Source organism: Hippoglossus hippoglossus, chromosome 5 (genome assembly GCF_009819705.1).
Source record: "Hippoglossus hippoglossus isolate fHipHip1 chromosome 5, fHipHip1.pri, whole genome shotgun sequence".
Lineage (NCBI taxonomy): Eukaryota > Metazoa > Chordata > Actinopteri > Pleuronectiformes > Pleuronectidae > Hippoglossus > Hippoglossus hippoglossus.
The window spans coordinates 7,208,830-7,227,164 of NC_047155.1; the positions used below are offsets into that span (position 1 = coordinate 7,208,830).

At 40.2% G+C, this 18,335-nt stretch overlaps 2 protein-coding genes and 1 long non-coding RNA gene across 6 annotated transcripts; 2 read left to right on the forward strand and 1 right to left on the reverse strand.

Moving 5' to 3' along the window:
• Positions 1-215: 215 nt before the first annotated feature.
• Positions 216-7,476, forward strand: LOC117761400. 2 transcript variants are annotated; one of them, XR_004613826.1, is made up of 3 exons: positions 216-528; positions 4,167-4,312; positions 6,685-7,476. It is a non-coding gene; the product is annotated as an uncharacterized LOC117761400 (long non-coding RNA). The 2 variants fall into 2 exon arrangements; XR_004613825.1 differs by lacking the exon at positions 4,167-4,312.
• A 1,770-nt stretch (positions 7,477-9,246) lies between these two features.
• Positions 9,247-11,452, reverse strand: LOC117762079 (adenosine receptor A1-like). Of its 3 annotated transcripts, none has more exons than XR_004613933.1 (3): positions 10,990-11,452; positions 9,649-10,369; positions 9,247-9,552 (listed from the first exon to the last, which is right to left on the reverse strand). XR_004613933.1 is itself a non-coding variant. In XM_034586528.1 (3 exons), exons 1-2 carry the CDS (start codon positions 11,316-11,318, stop codon positions 9,712-9,714), a joined length of 987 nt encoding a protein of 328 aa, XP_034442419.1. In that variant the 5' UTR covers positions 11,319-11,451; the 3' UTR covers positions 9,247-9,589; positions 9,680-9,711. The 3 variants fall into 3 exon arrangements, 1 of the variants encoding a protein (XP_034442419.1); XR_004613932.1 differs by having other exon boundaries at positions 9,642-10,369; XM_034586528.1 differs by having other exon boundaries at positions 9,247-9,589; positions 9,680-10,369; positions 10,990-11,451.
• Positions 11,453-15,681: 4,229 nt separating this feature from the next.
• Positions 15,682-17,809, forward strand: LOC117761463 (adenosine receptor A1). Its single transcript, XM_034585381.1, has 2 exons — positions 15,682-16,209; positions 17,168-17,809. The coding sequence occupies exons 1-2, from the start codon at positions 15,854-15,856 to the stop codon at positions 17,802-17,804; spliced, it is 993 nt and encodes a 330-aa protein (XP_034441272.1). The 5' UTR covers positions 15,682-15,853; the 3' UTR covers positions 17,805-17,809.
• The last annotated feature ends 526 nt before the right edge of the window (positions 17,810-18,335 follow it).

Genomic DNA, 18,335 nt, shown 5'->3' on the forward strand with positions numbered 1-18,335 from the left:
TAAGTACTCACTTCTGAATACTTTACCCCCTCTCTCTCTCTTTCCCTCTTCCCTCCCAGCCCTCCAGTCAAGTGAGTGTCTATTTGATGGCACATAATCTACACTTCACGTGACTGCATTTCTTGAGTGTAGTCAACTCTGTGACTTCACCTCAACACCCAACTCTCTCTACTTCTATGCACACTCCCCTGTGGATTCTGTATTTCTAATGGGAGTGTGGAGGCAACATTTTTTTTGACTTCATGATTTCTTTTCCTGTCTCCCTTTCTCCTCGCTGTCTCTCCTTCTTGGCAGCGGGGCAAAAGTGGGCAGGCAGAGAGGAGGGCATGGCCCAGAAACTGCTCTCAAGCCCCAGCCCCTGTTCGAGTGGGGTTCCTTGCTGGTATACTACTCAGCCTTTCCCTCGTCTTGCAGGCGAAAGAAAGGGATGTGGATGCATTCTTGTCTCCTTTCTAACCCGCCGTTTTTTTTGTTTCCACCATGGCCTTCTTTTGCGGGCCTGACCTGAACTAGAAAAGTAACCTCCAGGTATTTCAGATTTTTGATTCTGCTTCTGTTTGGGCCTTGATACACGTCTGTGTACTCGAGGTTCCCTTTATTTGTGCTTGTTGCAATTGTTAACTTGTTTTACTGTTACACGTGGTGCAGATGTCTGCTCTGCTTACACCGAACTCGATGCTTAATTCTCCAGCGTTTTCGCTCGATTCTTGGGTTGAATACATTAAGAAACAATGATCGAATCGTCTGTATATTGTCTGTTTACGTAGCAGTGTTCGATAAAACTCGTGTCCTAGCTACAAATAACTTTTATGGTTGTGTGACTGTCTCATGAAGTAAATCAAGGTATAACTTGGGGTCAGGGCCTAAAGACACTGCAACTCCAGTGGCTCGAACAAATAAATGTCACCGCATCGACTGAGATTATTACCTTCAACCCTCAAACAGGGTACTCTGCGATAAGTCATTTAGCTCTTTTTATAACATATGTTTTGGTTTCTATTTTTTCCAGATTTAGCTGTGAGACATCTGCAACCAGGTGCGACGTAAAATCTCCCCAAAGCTGTAGTGTGGCTTAACAGAATTTAAATATATATTTCAAAAGGTGGAATAAGCATTTTAGAAAACTTAGTGTCCGTGTCATGCAAATCCGTGTTCCTCCTGAATTGTTTCTTGAATCCTGCTGTTTGATAGATGTGTTCAGAAACCAGTATGAACCAGATCTGTTTGTTGCAAGCATTGTTCTATACATGAAGGGGCTTGCATCGTAAGATTGCTGGGTCTTGGTTTCAGTTCGAGCTCGTTCGGTTCGTTTGGGGTTTTTACAAACGTAAGAGGCACGGAGATTACAGAAACATTAACATTAAAATTAATTACATACATAAAAGCGACGGCTCTTTACCCCGAACGAATCGATCTCTCATAGAAAAACGCGTTCATTGCACACGGACACAGATGGACACATGCTGCGTGGTTAGCACTTCTTTGTGGTTTTGTTCGCGTGTAGTTAAGTGAGCTTTGGGGTTTGTGTAGTGAGTGTGTGATAGCGCCAGAGGAAGGCATACTGTACTGTACAGAAAGGGTGAATGGAGAAAAAAAGGGGGAGGGATTAGGGGGGGATGGGCAGGCAGGGAAACTGAACTTATTTCCTCCTCCCCCCCCACCCCCCTAAGTTCTCCTCAGATGAACTTGCTGTGCTGCTTGATGACATGTTGTTTGGAAAGCCATATCCTCTGCTATTTGCGTTGCTCTCCTCCCATGGTTAGAGTGACTCCGTGGTTACCAGGATCAAAGTCTCTCTTTTTTCTTTCTGTCGGCTGTTGATTTTATCAGGTCGCGCTGCATACACACATTCCGCTCTTCCTGTTTGTTCGCAAAAAAATGACTAGTGGGCTACAAAGTGCATTTGATGCGACTCTTTTGTCAACGCCATATCCCGTTGAAAACCAAATCAGTAAATGTTAATAAAAAAAGCTCTTTGTAAAAGCTATAAGAGAAAGACATCTTCAGAATATAACATCTGGATGGTCCAGATGTTCCACCAGTGTTTTTAACCTATTTGGGGATATTAGATTGGCAGGTTTCCCCGAGACAGGATAGAGCCACGTATGACACGAGCTCACTGAGTAAACTTTCACACGCTCTGCTGAGATCATCACACTTTCAGGCACTCACTGTATTAGCATTAAGTAACGCTGTCTAAAACAAACGAGAAGAAGAAGTTGTGAATGTTAGAATGTTATTGTTGATATAAGATCCACCTGTTGTACTGTACAACAGTATATGTATATGACGTGCAGGCCCAAAGAGGAAATTACACAGCCCACACCAAACTTTTCACCACAAACTGCAGTTATCTCGCGCCATCACTGTTAGAACATCATGACATAAACCTACATCATCATTCAAATATATAAATAAAAAGTAAGATGTTAGCACCAGCCTCTGCATGCCAGCAACAACAGCAAATATTTTAGCACAGAATTAGATAAATTTCAATTATCCCTCAGATGAAGTATTTATTGTTACAAAAATGTACTTAAAATAACGTAATAAAATAACGTTTAAACTAATAACCAGTGTGATTTAAAAATACTGTACTGTTGTACTTTCTGATACATTAGAAATTATTATTGATATAACACAACAAAAACAATAAAATAACAGCTATTAGCCTCAATACAATAATATAGGTGCACTAGCAGCAAAATTGTGCTGTATTGCTCATAAACACACAGAGGAGACAACTTATGCAGTTGAGTAGTAGCACCATTGCCAACAAATGTAGTTCAGCAATTCGAAAACCGGTTATGTATTGTTTCTTAAACGTGTCCTATAAGGGGTAGTAGCACGTGTGTTATCAGAGTCACATGGTAACTAAATAAAACACCACATGTACTTCCTGTGTAGACACATACTTTTTTAGATGTATGCTTCTTCTTCAATTTGTGGTTTGACCTTAAACTGCAGAACCAGTCTATTTAAAGATAATAAGAACCACTTATTGAGTTATGTAGCGCAGTGGGTCCCAGCCCCGGGTCTGGACACCCACAAGGGGTTGTGAGAACAACTCATTTTTTATTTATCCTTTATTTAAACAGGAAGATCAGATACAATATCTCGTCTGCAAGGGAGTCCTGGTACTAACGGGGTCGCAAGATGAGATAAAACTAAAATCGGGACTTATGGATCTTTCTTTAAAAATACTGCATACCAGTTCATACCAGTAAAATTACCAAAAACTAATAATCTAAGTAGAAGTTAGTCTTTAAGTTGACTTCACTCAGTCAAGCATACAGCCTGGGTTTTCAATAAGATGACAAACATATTGCTACCACTAGTCTAGACTAAAATACAACTTCTAACATTACAGATATGACAATATTTTGTAAGTGCTGGGCTGATATTTGAAAAGAAAGTGTAAGCATCAAAACAGGAAAATGGCAAAAACAAAGAAGGAACTTAAAACTAAAGAAATGACTCAGTGGAGCTCAGTGTCCATTGATTTTAAGTTTTCTTGCAACATTGGGTTTCTGCAAAAAATCCCCCCCCAAAAAATGGAACAAACTGTACTCATTCAGCAGTTAAAACACCTGACTTTACAGGAAAAATAACAATATGACAGCAATAAAATTATATATCAGAGCTCTCGTCATTGAAGTTACTGCCGATGTTGATCGGTCAATCAAGGACAGCTAAGTCACTTGATGCTTCACTGAAATTACACATCTTTCTGAAATGAGGATCTAAATAAAACCGTTACTGCCGGATGTAGATGTGTGTGTGTGTGTGTGTGTGTGTGGTTCCAGGTGGACGTAAGCTACCTGCTGAGCTGAGCTTATGAAACCGGATACATCACAGCTGATGAGATTCAACTGGAACCTCAGCCTCAAACAAAACGTAACCACTGGTCCGGCATATGGACAAAGTCTGCTTATGGAACAATGGACCTTTTCTCTGGACGTGTGAACACGTAGCTCATGTAGCACAAACACTGCACCGAGCATCTGTTAGCAACCGAACCCGACTGCGCAATGTCATACCCCCTTTTTTATTACATGGCATCCTCTCATTGCATTGGCTGCCAACACTCTCCCCCCCCCCCCCTCAGTGGTGGATTCTGCCATGCAGCATCCACGACATCACCCCCTTTTTTTTGTCTCATTCAGATTCAGCTTGGCACGCAGACAATGCCGATTTTCTTGGCACCAAATATTGGGAGAGCACCGCGTAAGAGAACCGCCCTCAGTCTTTTCCCTCACAACCGTCCCCAAAATTCCGCCGATCATCATGGATCACCGCCAACTTGTGATGGGTATATTTTTTTTTTGTGCCTTCATCTACTAGATTTTCATTTTGTCTTGAATAATGTTTGAACAACGTAAGATGAAGAAAGCAGCCAAGGGGGCGTTTCTATGTGAATTAACTGTGAATGAACAGTGTGAGCGATATGTTCATTGGCATGTTGTTTGTTCCAGAACCGGTTATTGTTGTTTATGGTGCTCTTCAACACAGCGGCCATTTTCCTATCACCAGCATCTGTGGGAGCATCCTGTGAAAGTCAAACCATTGGTTTCAGGTGTGAAGAAAAATGAATGCTGTTATTCTTGATTGGAATGTTAAGTAAATATAGTTTCTGTTAAAAAAGGTTGATGCACAATTACTTACAGGATATTTAGAGACAATCAAGGTAAGAATTTAAAAGAAAAAAAATCTAAATGTACCTGTTTGCAAACGTCTTCTTTCTAAAGTGATGGAAGAAGTTTAGATTGTTTACCTTCTCCAAGGAGGTTTTACTTTTATTGGCATAAAGTTTGTTTGTTTTAGCAGATTACCATGAAACCTGGTGGCAGGATGTGGTCTGGTTTAGGGAAGAACCCATAACATTTTAGTGCGGATACGGATGTATTAATAAATGGACTGTTGGGCATTTGACGGAGGTATGACTCAGTTTAAAATCGGACTGACCATTTAAAATGTAATGAAAGAATGTGAACACAAATGATGCAGTGTTGTGTTCTGGCTAAATAGACCAGAGATTGAACTAAAAACTTGAAAAGCAGCTTTTCACCTGTTTTGCTTTTGTTCGTAACCTAAAGCTTTAAGTCACAGTTTGTGTCCAAGTGGCTACAAATTCCATTTGTAGTTCACGCAACTTTGCGCAAATAAAAAGTTGAATGCCGTCCTGCTTTTGCTCCGTCCGCTCTGCGTTGGCCAGCCAGTTAGAGGAGTTTGATACCATTTACCATCTGATCAATTCAACATCTCAATTAAGGCCTCCCGCTCCCCGATGCCATGGTGCCTTTTCATTCTGCCCCGGTGAGCCCAGCCTGGCACCACCGCCGCACAGTCTGCCAAAACATTTCAATCACTGTCAGCATTAATTAGACCAAAGAGGAACTCAGAATGTTAATGAACTGCCCAGCCGCTTTTCAACCACCGTGGTTCACATGCAAATTTATGCAAAGCGCCCTCGCCTTTGCATGGGTTGACCATCGTCGTCTACAATAACAGTGTCTGGGCTCGGTCGGCTCAGCCAATGTGCAGGTCTGTCGGGGCCCAGACGGCTCGGCCCAGCTTGTGTCCCAGACTCTGGCTGGCACAGTAAACAGTCTCCTTTTTTTCAATTGACATGAGGTGGCTTTTTACACTGAGCAAAATTTTCTGAAGTCAATCCTTCAACTTCTCTACTAAAACATCTGAAGCACAATCAGAGAGCAGGAGCAGGATTCCTTGGTCTACCTTTTTGAATCAGCAGCTCCCATCTCTCGGAGTTGATTTGCGAACAAGCAATTCCGTTTAAAACTAGAGTGGCACCACCACCAAGGCTCAACAGCCCTTGTACCACATGTTGGGTACTGGTGCCAAACATCTCACTAAAATGGCTGAGGTTCTGCCATTTTCCATTCTCTTCCTTTGCTTTGCACTAGTTTCTGGTCGAAGAGTCGGACGGGACCAAACGGAGACAAAAGGACGTTGGTGTAAACTGAACAACCTTTTTTCTGCCCGTTAGGAAGAAGGCACTGATTCTCGGCTCAGCTGCTATTCATTATGTGCCAACTGTGACTCACATTTTCTGTTGTTAAAGAAATCTATTTTGACATTAATGTAGAAAAGTTGCATTTGTGTTGTACATCGCCAGTGTGCGCTAATGTCCATCACACGCCTAACACTGACCGATGTAAGATATATGATGGAGCAAGCCTTTTTTTTCATTCTACAATGTGATGGAGTCTCTGAAGGGTTGGGGTTATTTGTTCCTGGAAGGTAAATCCTTCTGAAACTGTTACCAGACCACCTAACTCCATAATAGCGATTGTCAATTGAATAATGTGGTTTGATCATATGTACACGTGCATGTTTTAACTGATGTTCCTCGACCAAAAGGGTCTGTTTTCATCTGCATATGCAAAACAAATACCAACTCGAAGCACCTTTCTAGTTTTGTTTGAGATTGTAAAAGTTTACTGAAATGCAACGCAAATGCTCGAACTCTGATAAGAAATCCTTCGAAAGTCTACTTGGCAGGTTTTCTGTGATGTACTGCTTCTAAACACAATCGGAATTTTACTAGATGTAGTAAATCTTATGATCTTGCCTCTACGCAGAATAAAGATTACACTTTTCAATCGTTCTTTTCACCTGGTGGATACTGATCATTTTCTCTCTCTTCATTTTCTCTCACAGTTTGACTGATGAGTTTCCACTGCTGCCTGCATACATCTCTGTCCTTAAGGCTGAGGTAGTAGATTGAATAGTTGTGGGGTTTGTGTCCTCCCTCTGAGATAACTATGCAATCTACTGTCTTTCCTAAGGAGACAGGCTGAGCTGCTGTGATGCACACGAGGAGCTCCATGGATGAAGGAACCCAAGGGCCAAGTACTCAACTCTGCTTTGTCTGCAATCTATTCAGGGGAGACTTTATTTCAAAAGGTGCAGTTTGGGAACATGTTCTGAATTAAGCACGTATTGAGTGAGAACTCGTGTTTAAAGATGCTGTGCTTGAAGTTGAGCCTAGCAAGGTGAGGTAGTAGGTTGTATAGTTTGTGGGATGGAGTCAATCCTACTCAGGCGTTAACTATACAGTCAATTACCTTCCTTGAGAGGTACAATGAGTGCTTGGGCGGAAGCTACTGCTCTTATGGAGAAGGAGCCACTCTGATGCCATCTTGTGGCTAAAGACTATCATCACCCTGGAAATGATCTATTGTGTGTGTACGAGGAGATGTTTTCTGAAAACAACCTGAAGATGAAAGTATCTCTAACTCCTTTTGGTCTAAGAGTAATTCAGACTAGAAGTAGATCCTGAGAGATGTTAGAAGACCAGAAGACACAAACACCGGCTCACGGTCTGTAATCTTTTGTGAAAACAGAACAATAAAGAACATATTTAATGGCCGTTTCAATTTTCTCAACAATAAATCAAAAACAATCCAATAACTATGGAGTCGACTGATAGAATAAAGTCTACATGGTTGATGTTTGCAGTCTCGCAATCATTTGTCAAATCCAACACATTCAATAATCTGCAACAACTGCAATAAACATAAATACGAAGGTAGTTGTATGATAACTGCTGAATTAAATCACCGACATAAGGTGAAGTACAACTGAATTTGTTAGTTTTTTTGCAATAAAAATATCACACGCCAACAGTATTTGGTGCCTCAAACAAAAGCCAATGTTTTCATTTGTTTCACATATGAATTAAGATGCAGTTTATAAAATATCAATTTGAAATCAGTCTGAATTCCATTTCATTTCTTTCTTACACTCTTTCACACAGTCACACTGACCTTCTGCTCATTGGTCAAACACCAATTGTTGCAGTCATAAGGAGGAAGTTAACGAATATGTTGGTCTAACATTGAGGTCAATTCTACCACTTCTCTTTATTTACCTCCTCTTCCTTCCGTTTTAAAAGTAGCTCTCAGCGGCTTTAGGAATTGCTCTTGAGAGAAAAACCTATTTTGCAACTTTTAGCACACATCTGAAGAATTTCGAACAGTAATATAGGGTATTGTGTTAAATGCAGCCCTAAAATATGAAGCACACAACACAACCTAATTAGTTTTGACCAGGTTTTGATAGGGGTCTTTATTATAATTATAATTAAGGACAAAGAAAAGGCGGTATAAAAATTTGTTGTGTTGTTCAGAGGGATTTTTATCGAACGATGCACTGCTGAAAAAAAAAGCCATAACTACATGGTCCAGCGATGTCTCGTTAAATTCCAAAAATATGGATACCACAGATACTATTTCTCATTTCTAGCATTAATTTGATCGACAGCAGTTTCAGTTTGTCTCTTCTACTTCACATCTTTCTCCACTGCGGTTGCGGTGTTGTGTGTGAGCAAACCTCTCTTTGCAGCTGAGGCAACAAAACCTATGAGAAAAAAAACCTTAATAATAACCACAAGTAAGAGAAGAGGTGGTACAGAGAAGAAGAGAAGAGGAAGAGGAAAGAAATGCCTCAGACAGACGCTTTGCTTTGCGTCCTACACACACGCTTGAGTTGGGGATCAAACCCGGGTCTCACAGGTGACCGGTAGAAATTATACCACTCATTACGACGCTTTCTAACCTTTTGGCAAATTATTTAGTGGCAATTAAAATGATTTAAGATTTAGGCAATTGATGATGCACATACATTATAAATCATGGTTCACTGCTCTCCTCTAAATGAAGCTGCATTAAGCCACTAATTATCAGTATCAGCATTTTCTGGCCCTGAATCACAAGAGGATTCTGCAGCATCACACATTTCCTGTATGTTCTTGTAAAAGTCAGCAACTTAAAACACTTCATGCAGCATTTTTTTTCATAAAGTGCCCTTTTGAAAATGTATTGCCATTTTGTAACTGCTGTAAAATTGCATCAGTAGAGAATTAGAGCCTGACCGATATATGGAATTTTGATGGCCGGTGCTGATAAGATATTAGGGAGCAATTATATCTGATACAGATATATTGGCTGATATATGTATTTTAAAAAATTGGCAACGATTGCTAAAATGCTGTAATCCAACCCCTATGACAAAGAAATGTAACTGAGACTTGATATTTTACAGTTCAACCATAAACTTAAACCATAATTAACTATAAATAAAAATAAAACATATATAGAACCTGAATTAATACAAAGTAAATCAAAAATCTGAATAAAATGTAAAGATAAATGGACATCTTTTCTGCATTCTGTAAAATAAGTTTATTTTGATATATATATATATATTTTTGGTATAATTAATGCTCATGTATCATTTCCATACAGTTAGAGACAGTGAAGGTAATTTCCAAGAGTGAATATGAAGAACTGGAACTTGGAGGAAAACAGAAACAGAAAAACAAAAGTGATATGAAACTTGGTGTGAAAAACGAGAGCTTAAAAACAAGAGTTTTTAAAAGAAGCGGAAGTTCATATTCTTTCTCCTGTGCGGCAGTTTTTACAATACACAAACACCCACAGACACACACACTCTAACATAGATACACACACATTCCTGAACATCAGCAATAACAAATCTCAGTGCACACGCCTAAATATATTCATACTAATATATTGTTCAACAAAAAAACATAGCTTCCTGATTTTGATAAACTTCCATATAAAAAACTCAATACTGTCAATGACTTTCTTCACCTTTCACAAGTCAACAGTCCCTCAAACTTCACCCTTAAGAACAGAGACTCACAAACAGTGAACTCTGCCTTTATTCGTCGTTGGTCACACTGTTGATGTTACTGCTGTGATTGTTGTTCTCAGCAGAACCTGACTGCGATCCTTTATTCTCATTCCCACATGCGATGAACCGTCTCCAGATCTGCAGGTACGCTCTCCTTATCTTTTGTATTTTGAAGGCATACACCACCGGGTTCACAGCCGAGTTTGCATGAGAGAGCAGGATGCCAACGTGAAAAGCAGTTACAGGTACCTTGCTAGAACCACTGAAGTAACTGATACAGTTCATGATGTGGAGTGGGAGCCAGGACAGAGCAAACAGAGCCAGGACCAGAGACAGAGACCCGGCCAGCTGCTTCTCTTTCATTAGGTAGTTCAGAGATTGTTTCTTAACACTGTTGCCTGGTTTCTCTCTGAGGCTTCCTCGGATGATGTAAAACACCAGGCCGTACAAAATGGTCATAATCAACAGCGGGATCAAAGTGCAGAGAAAGAAGTCGAAGTAAACCAAGTATGCCATGGGGATAACGGACATAAACTTGCACTCGATTGGAGTGGAGTTGGTGGAATAAGGCCGGGTTTCATCGTCGTACCATCCGAGCATGGGAACAAAGCTTAGGGGTATTGCAACAAACCAACATGCTGCAACCACAAGCCACGAATGTTTCCGCCTTATTGTTCTTTTGTACCTAAGAAGAAAAAGACTAATGATGAATGCAGTTAACTGTGCATTCAAAACATGCACAGGGCAATCAGAAATTACATGGAAACATCATAAAGCCGTGTTATTGTAGTGAGGTACAGGAAATAGAAACATTTTGAGAGTAAAGTTGAAATGTCAAGACAAAAAAAGTTTGTGTTTCTGTACAGAAGCAGTTTTCAGCACAATACTTTAAAAGAGAGAAACAATTTCTTTGTTACTAAAACTAGTTCTAGGGTACAAGTTCAACAATTCACCTAAACAAGGCATTTTGTAGAGGCAGTCTTATGCATTAGTACATTAGAGGTTTTATACATTCAAATTTAAGGTTTAATCTCAAAATACTGACTTTATCTCGATATGCAAAATTTTTTAAATATATTTCTTCTCTGAATAGGTTTGACTTTATTTTCAATAAGCAAAATAAAAATATATATCACTCCTTTGATGTATTTCAACTTTACTATCGACATTTCAAATTATTTTTCTGAAAAAGTTTGAAATAAATCTTCGTCTTCCCATTGTTTCTTATACTTGGTCCTAAAACCTAATATTCTATAAGAGTTGGAGTTTAGATGAAAGTGGATATGAATGTAAAACTCAGCCTACCTGAGGGGGATATACACGCGGAGGTAACGGTCCAAAGCAATAGCCGCAAGACACAAAACTGAGACCGACATCAACAGGATGACCACGCAGCAGAGGAATTGACAAGCGGGAAATGAAGTCTCCACTCGTCCGTCCACCAGCACAGCCAGCGGTATGGCCACACAGCCCACCATGAAGTCGGCGGCTGCCAGAGAGACGATGAGGCAGAAGGTGGGCAGCTGAAGGCTCTTACTGGTCCACAGAGCCAAAATGACCAACATGTTTCCCAGGCAGCAGCTGACAGCGATGAGCACCTCCAACAACGTGTAGATCACTTCTTCCAGGCTCATCGTGCTCTCTATGTGGCTCAAGTTCAGGTTCTGGAGAAGCGTCTCTGAATGCGAGTCTGACCATGCTGTGCAACTTATGACTCATCTCGATTCTTGTTAACTTTTTGAGGAAGTCACATGTAGAGGAAACCAACCTACCTATCTGCTGCATTGAAAGTGGTGCACACAATCAACCCTAATCATCATGCGACAGATTTGTTTGTAGATGTAGTTGGGTTTTTTCTTTCGGATGGATTTGGGTCTAAATAAGGAGCAGCGACAGCATTGCACAATATACCAATAAAGATCATTTCAGGAAACCAGCGAATTCTGAGCAGCAGAATTATTTTGCCCTGACTCATATTCTAGTAGTGTGAGTAGAGTGGTATTATACTGTGTATGTCCTTGTACAGGCTCACAAAGTCACCAATTTCACTTCCTTGAACGAAACCCCAGTATTTGTAAGCCACGAAAAAAAGAGACAAGCAGAGGGACATAAATGGATCACATTACTAATAGAAAAGACAATCAAATGTGAAAGTATTAATAACCAGAGTACCACAAAGAACTATATGGCTGAAAATGTGTCATCGAAAAATTTGATACATGACATTGCTCGATAAAAAAGGGATGACATAATAAACTGTTATCAATGTAAACAAAAAAAAAATTGTAATGTAACTATTTACATCTAAAAATGGCATCATGCTGTTGTTAGGTGGGGAAATGTATGGTGCTTTAAAAATTTTGAAAAGAATTTGCCATCGTGTTCGTGACAATTGAGAACAGCAGACGGCTGTGGTTCCTGCTTTGGTGGTTCGATCCCCAGCTCCTCCAGATGATGTCCTTGGGCAAGATACTGAACCCTGTGTTGTTGTTTGTGAATCATGTGAAACCACATTTAAATTCACTCGATCCACATTTTTATTTGGATTTATTTTATCCTGATCAGCGCCAAAATGTAATGGTGCAATCCTTCCTCAGCCATATCACATCCTTATAGCAAGTTTCATTCCAACCTGTGGTTTTTGTGGAATGCAGCTGACTTTCAAACAAACAAACACGGATGGAAACATATCCTCCAGTGGAAATTAAAAACAGCAGAATGACAACAACACGGCCAGAGTCATAAAGAACCATCCTGCTGTAGTCCTGCTGTCAATGGCCTGACCCCCACAGAGCCCTGATGTTTGGGACAATCCACCAACATGTCCCAAGTTCTCCAAGATGCTGGGGAACAGTATAAATATACCTCAACAAACTGAGCTCACGTGCACATGACATAAGAGAATTGGTGTCAATTTACAGGCAAAGGGTGATCACACCAAATTGATTTATGCCTATTCCACTTTGAATGGAGTTTGCTGATGAATAAAAAAACAACAAATGACATTGTTGTTAAAGTAGGGCTGAGCGACATGGCCAAAAGTTATATCCAGATGAAAACTTGATTATTAATATCAGTCCATAGAGAAATAAATGTCACATTAAAGACTGATATTTGCTCCTGAGTGAAGGTTGTGGGTTTAAATGATGAAACACTTGTTGAACAGCAAAAATATTTTATACACGGAAGGTGGATCAATACTTCCTCACTGTGCTGAACAATGTATGAGCAACATATCAATATATTTTGTCTGATAATAATATATAAATATTGGTGTATTGTCTGCATATTTTCACATAAAGTAAATCAGGAGGCTTGTAAAGTGCATTTTGTAATAATAATAATAATAATAACTTTATTTGTATAGCACTTATCTAAACAAGGTTAAAAGTGCTGTACAGGAGATTCAATTCAAGTTAAATGCCAAATTATAACATATTACGGTCGAGACCTTGAAATTTAAAGAGAAGCCCAACAGTTCCCACAATGAGCAGCACTTTGGCGACTGTGGAGATAAAACACCGTCATTAACTGACCGGATGGGGTGAGCAGAGAAAATGGGGAAAAGAGGAGAGAGAAGAGAGAGAGAGAGAGAGAGAGAGAGAGAGAGAGAGAGAGAGAGAGAGAGAGAGAGAGAGAGAGAGGGAGGCGAGGGAGACCAGGAACAGTTGTGTGACCATCATATGTAAGTTCTGTCAGACTGGTTGTTACAATGACAATAATAAGGGAGACATGGAGATTCACAGTTAAAGCGACACTACTTTTAAACCTTAACTTCCGATTCATTTGTTAGTAAATAATAAATTAGTGCTCGTGCCCGTTAGGTGATTTCTGGATGTGCAGCTTTTTAGCAACATTTTTCAACAGGCAAACTCCCAAATCTATCTTTCTCTCTTTTTCCAAATTCCAAATAAAATCTTCATGTAGTAGTTCCTGTTTGCCATGGTCTGTATGGGACTAAATGAAAGATCACACCTTGTTTCAATCGTGCAGGAGCATGAAAAACCAACAGACAACATAAAAAAGCTCCCTGGCTGGTGCCACACAGACTTTATCTCATGGGCACCGTTTGCCGCTGCGGAGGCAATGGATCTGTACATTTACAGTAAAATTCAAAGCCACTTCCTGTTTATTTTTTGATTGCAAATGGATTTGGACACTTTTGGGAAGAAGATAAGCGGATATTAGAGAAACAAACAGACCATAGCAGTAGAATCAGGGTGAAATTATCTTTTAATTAAGCTGCGGTGGTTTGTGAGGACGTTGAAAATCATTTCCGCTAATGTGATCCGGTAATAGAAGCTTCGCCGTCGTGTAATCTCTGCGGCAAATGCACGAGCGGATCCCTGCAAGACTGTAATCAAATTCACTGCCATTCAATTGTCAGTTGGATGCTGACAAATGACAAACGTATTTTTGCACCATCAGTATCTCGGTTGTATTAAATCAACTGGGAAAATAAAACCACAATAACAACAATGTTTTTTTTCACCACTGGATCAAGAGGGGGAAATAACAAAAAAACAAGAAGGATAAAGAAATAGATAAAGTGCAACAGTATAACTTCATGACCCCTGATTTAATATGTTTCATACATAGGCTACTGCAGTATTATATTTGTTGAGACGTTTGATATTTACAGACACAATAATACATGTATTCTACCACTTGAGCTGATGAAATCATGCGGGATGACAGAGGCCCAATTTGACTGATTCAGCGTCTGCTCACGAACACTTGATGAATACACCACAGCCTGATAATATATATTGACAGTGTCTCAAAGCAACATCCTGACTCATTGCTTTCTTTAAAAAAATAAATAAAAAAAAGACTCAAGTGATCAGACTGAATATATTTACAGGCAGATACTGAATATGCCTCCTCAAGTAAGTGCAGACCATTTCAGTGATTGCTTGCTCAGTGTTGCTCGCTGCCAAAGTCTTTTCATTCTCAGATGGACAATTACATTAAGATTTTGTAAGTAAGTGAACCTTTGGAAGCCGTCTGCAGCTAAAACAGCAGAGAGAGAGGCTGGATTTAAAATGTGTAGAGAACAATGAGAAGAATAAATGTGCCTTTCAAATTAAATGCAAGCCGGTGAGATAGATAATAAACATTCATTGATTATATTTCCTTAAAAAAAAAGATGTGAAAATGTGTAAATTAAAACAGAAATGATAAAAAACGATTATGTTTTCGCACCATATGGACAGATTCATAATTAAAAGCTTGGATTTAAAATGCTGCAGTGTAATTTGTTGCTACTGATGGTAATGGTTGGAAAAAATGATGAATTACTCCGAGGCTATACCGGCGAGTCTGTCGTTACACAACTCCAATCAGCCCTTGGTCTTTCAGGTATTGATGTAGCATTATTAAAGTAGTTTGGTTGATCCATGTAAAAAAGGAGCGACACTGGAGTCACATAAAAGATGATGAATTCCAACAATAATCGACCTGCGCATTACACAGGCTCGAGGGCAAAGAGATGGAACCAAAATTCATTGCAGCAGTAAAATCGATATATATAGTAATGTGGTGTATTACACAGGTTGGGCACATTAAAGTAAGCACTTGCAGAACCTCTAAAACTGACAGCATGTCTGCACAAAAACAAGACAAAGAATATTAATCCTTTAAATTTGCCTGATTTTTTTCGTCATGGTGACAGTCTATGCGTTATTCCCTGGGAAATCAGTTAAAATGTAAAAAAAAACTAAACAAACAAACAACATTATAGAAAGTGATAAAAAAAATTGTGTTCTCTCTTCACAATTAACACTTAAAGACTTAACAGCGATGCAAATATTCTGAATAGGAGTAGAAGTGCTGCTGCAGGGTGCTGCAGAAAGCAGAGTCCCTCCCCTCGATTTTATGACTTGCTCATTACAGAGTAGAGAGGGAGTGAAAAACAGAGAGAATGTCATGCTCTGGTATCTAGTCTTGTGCGGAGCCTGAGCATATGGAGGATTCGTTCAGCATCCTGAAGTGGCACTCATTGTGTACACGTGTGTAAAGAATACACTTCTTTCAGCTGAATCTACACACAATGGAGGATGTTTCTGATCTGAGGCAAAACCCAAAGTGGAGTCAAGAAGTTTCAACAACCAATTTAAATTTTTTTCACAATCTGACCAAAGGTAAGTGAGACCTGCGAACAGTGAGAATGTCGCTCCCTCCTGGCATCAAGGCTCGGGAGCATGTGGACATGATGTACATCTCCATAGAGTCGGCTATTGCCCTGGCCTCTGTGCTGGGGAACGTGCTGGTGGTGCTGGTGGTGTGTGTGAACCGGGATCTCCGCGACACCACGTTCTCCTTCATCGTGTCTCTGGCGGTGGCTGACATCGCCGTGGGAGCTCTGGTCATCCCACTGGCCATCATCATCAGCCTGGGATTAAACACTGAGTTTTACACATGCCTCTTCCTCTCCTGCCTGCTGCTCATCATCACCCAGAGCTCCATCCTCTCGCTGCTGGCCATCGCCATCGACAGATATCTCAGAGTCAAGATTCCCATCAGGTGAGGAATCGTCTTAAAAAGAATAAGTTGGACTTTGAATAATGTAATTTAGCTTTACGCAGGTTTTTAACATGAACCAAAGAAAAGAGAGGATTTGTTTGTTCTGTGTTGTTTGATGGATGATGTATTGACGTCGAAGTATCGGGAACAATAAAATATTCATAACTGATAGCTGTAACATAACCTCTTGCCGGTGATGATTGCTTCCAGTCAATTTGAGGCTCCTTTAATGCTCCACGCTCTGCATTGTGTTATTGACATATATCCATTTGCCTCGTTTTACAATAAATCAATTGGTAATGCGACACAAAATCTTGAAAATTTCGTAGTATTCCCTCAGAATAAAGACATTGTAGTCGCTTAGATTAATGACAAAACCCCTGAATTTTATGATGAAGCTGCTTTCTAAAGTTGCCCCAATAAAATTATAGAACAACAGATAGTAGTAGTAGTAGTGGTAGTAGTAGTAGTAGTAGTAGTAGTAGTAGTAGTAGTAGTAGTAGTAGTAGTAGTAATAGTACAGAAATTCTCACCTCACTCCTTCATTGGCCGTAGTATCATAAGTGTTAATGCACATTTTATCCTCCAGCGAGTAAATCAACAGGAGGCGGTTCTAGCGTTGATGCCTGACATGGCACAATATATTATTGCCTGGTTTAAAGTAAATCGATGGGCTGTCCATCAAAAGCTTTTAAGCAAATGAAATTGTTCCTTTCTGCCTCGATTCCTGACATAGGCACAGATTGTGCAGGGATCTGGCAGCTGCCCATGCAACTTTGTGTTTATCCGTTGGAACCTGACGTCTACAGCTTGCACGCAAGAAAAAACGCTTCTGAAGAAAAATCAAGGGACTGGCATTTGTTCAAGGAAAACAATTACAGTTGTATGTATATGTGCATTAAGGTAATTTAAAGGTATTTCTTTCTTTCCCATTCGACATGTGGTCTGTTTTCTCCAGGTACAACACCATCGTGACCCAGGGGAGAGCCTATGTGGCAGTCTGTCTGTGTTGGATCCTCTCCGTCCTCACTGGATTGGTTCCAATGATTGGCTGGAATATGCGTGAAGCTCAAGGGAACCTCAGCGACTCCAGCCAAATTGTGTGCAAGTTCACCACGGTCATGAGGATGGACTACATGGTGTACTTCAATTTCTTTGGCTGGGTGGTGGTACCGCTGACCATAATGATCGCTCTGTATGCCGAGATCTTCCGGGTGATCCGGCAGCAGCTTAACCGACGTGCAGAGGCCACGTGCGATGGAGAGCGGTACTATCGGAAGGAGCTGAGGCTGGCCAAATCACTGGCCTTGGTGGTCTTCCTCTTTGCCGTGTGTTGGCTGCCGATACACATTATGAACTGCATCAACTTCTTCTGCCCAAAGTGTTACATACCCAAGTTTGCCATGTACGTGGGGATTTTCATGTCCCACGTGAACTCAGCCCTCAACCCAATGGTTTATGCGTTCAGGATAAAGCGGTTCCGAATTACACTGGTGCGGATCACTAGCCGCTGCATGTTATGTAAACCTGCAGAGCCCACCCTGTGCCCCAACAGCACACCAGCCCCGACAAAGAAAGTGGATGTAAACCTGTAACGAGGACTGGAGGTTTTCTGAGTTCATCACTCACAGTGAGGCGGTGCAGTGATCTTGGGATTATGTGATATTTGGGATATCAACCCATTAGCAGAGACACCAAAGCACTCAGCTGAGTCATGAAACAAATAAATTTCTGACTCATTCCCATTTGTCTGAGAAAATGATTCTGCCATCAAGGAAAACAAAAAATCCCCCCATCGTTCTGCATTAATTAGTTTTCTCTCAAAGTCTTCTTAATCGATTCATATTGAATTATAATATGTATGTAAACATAAGTAATACGACAAGCATTTCATGTTCAAAAAGCTTGTCAGTAAGTTCTACTGAATAAACTACTTAATTTATATGCAAATCTTACATTTATTATTTCACATTTACAACACTTTCAATACATTTTGAACAAGTCTGCAGCCAAGGCAACAACTCTGTCCTTGAGTTAAATGCTAACATGCTCACAATGACAATGCTAAGTAGGTGTCAAACTTACTAAGTTTCTTGCTATGTTAGAATGCTAACATTTGATAATTA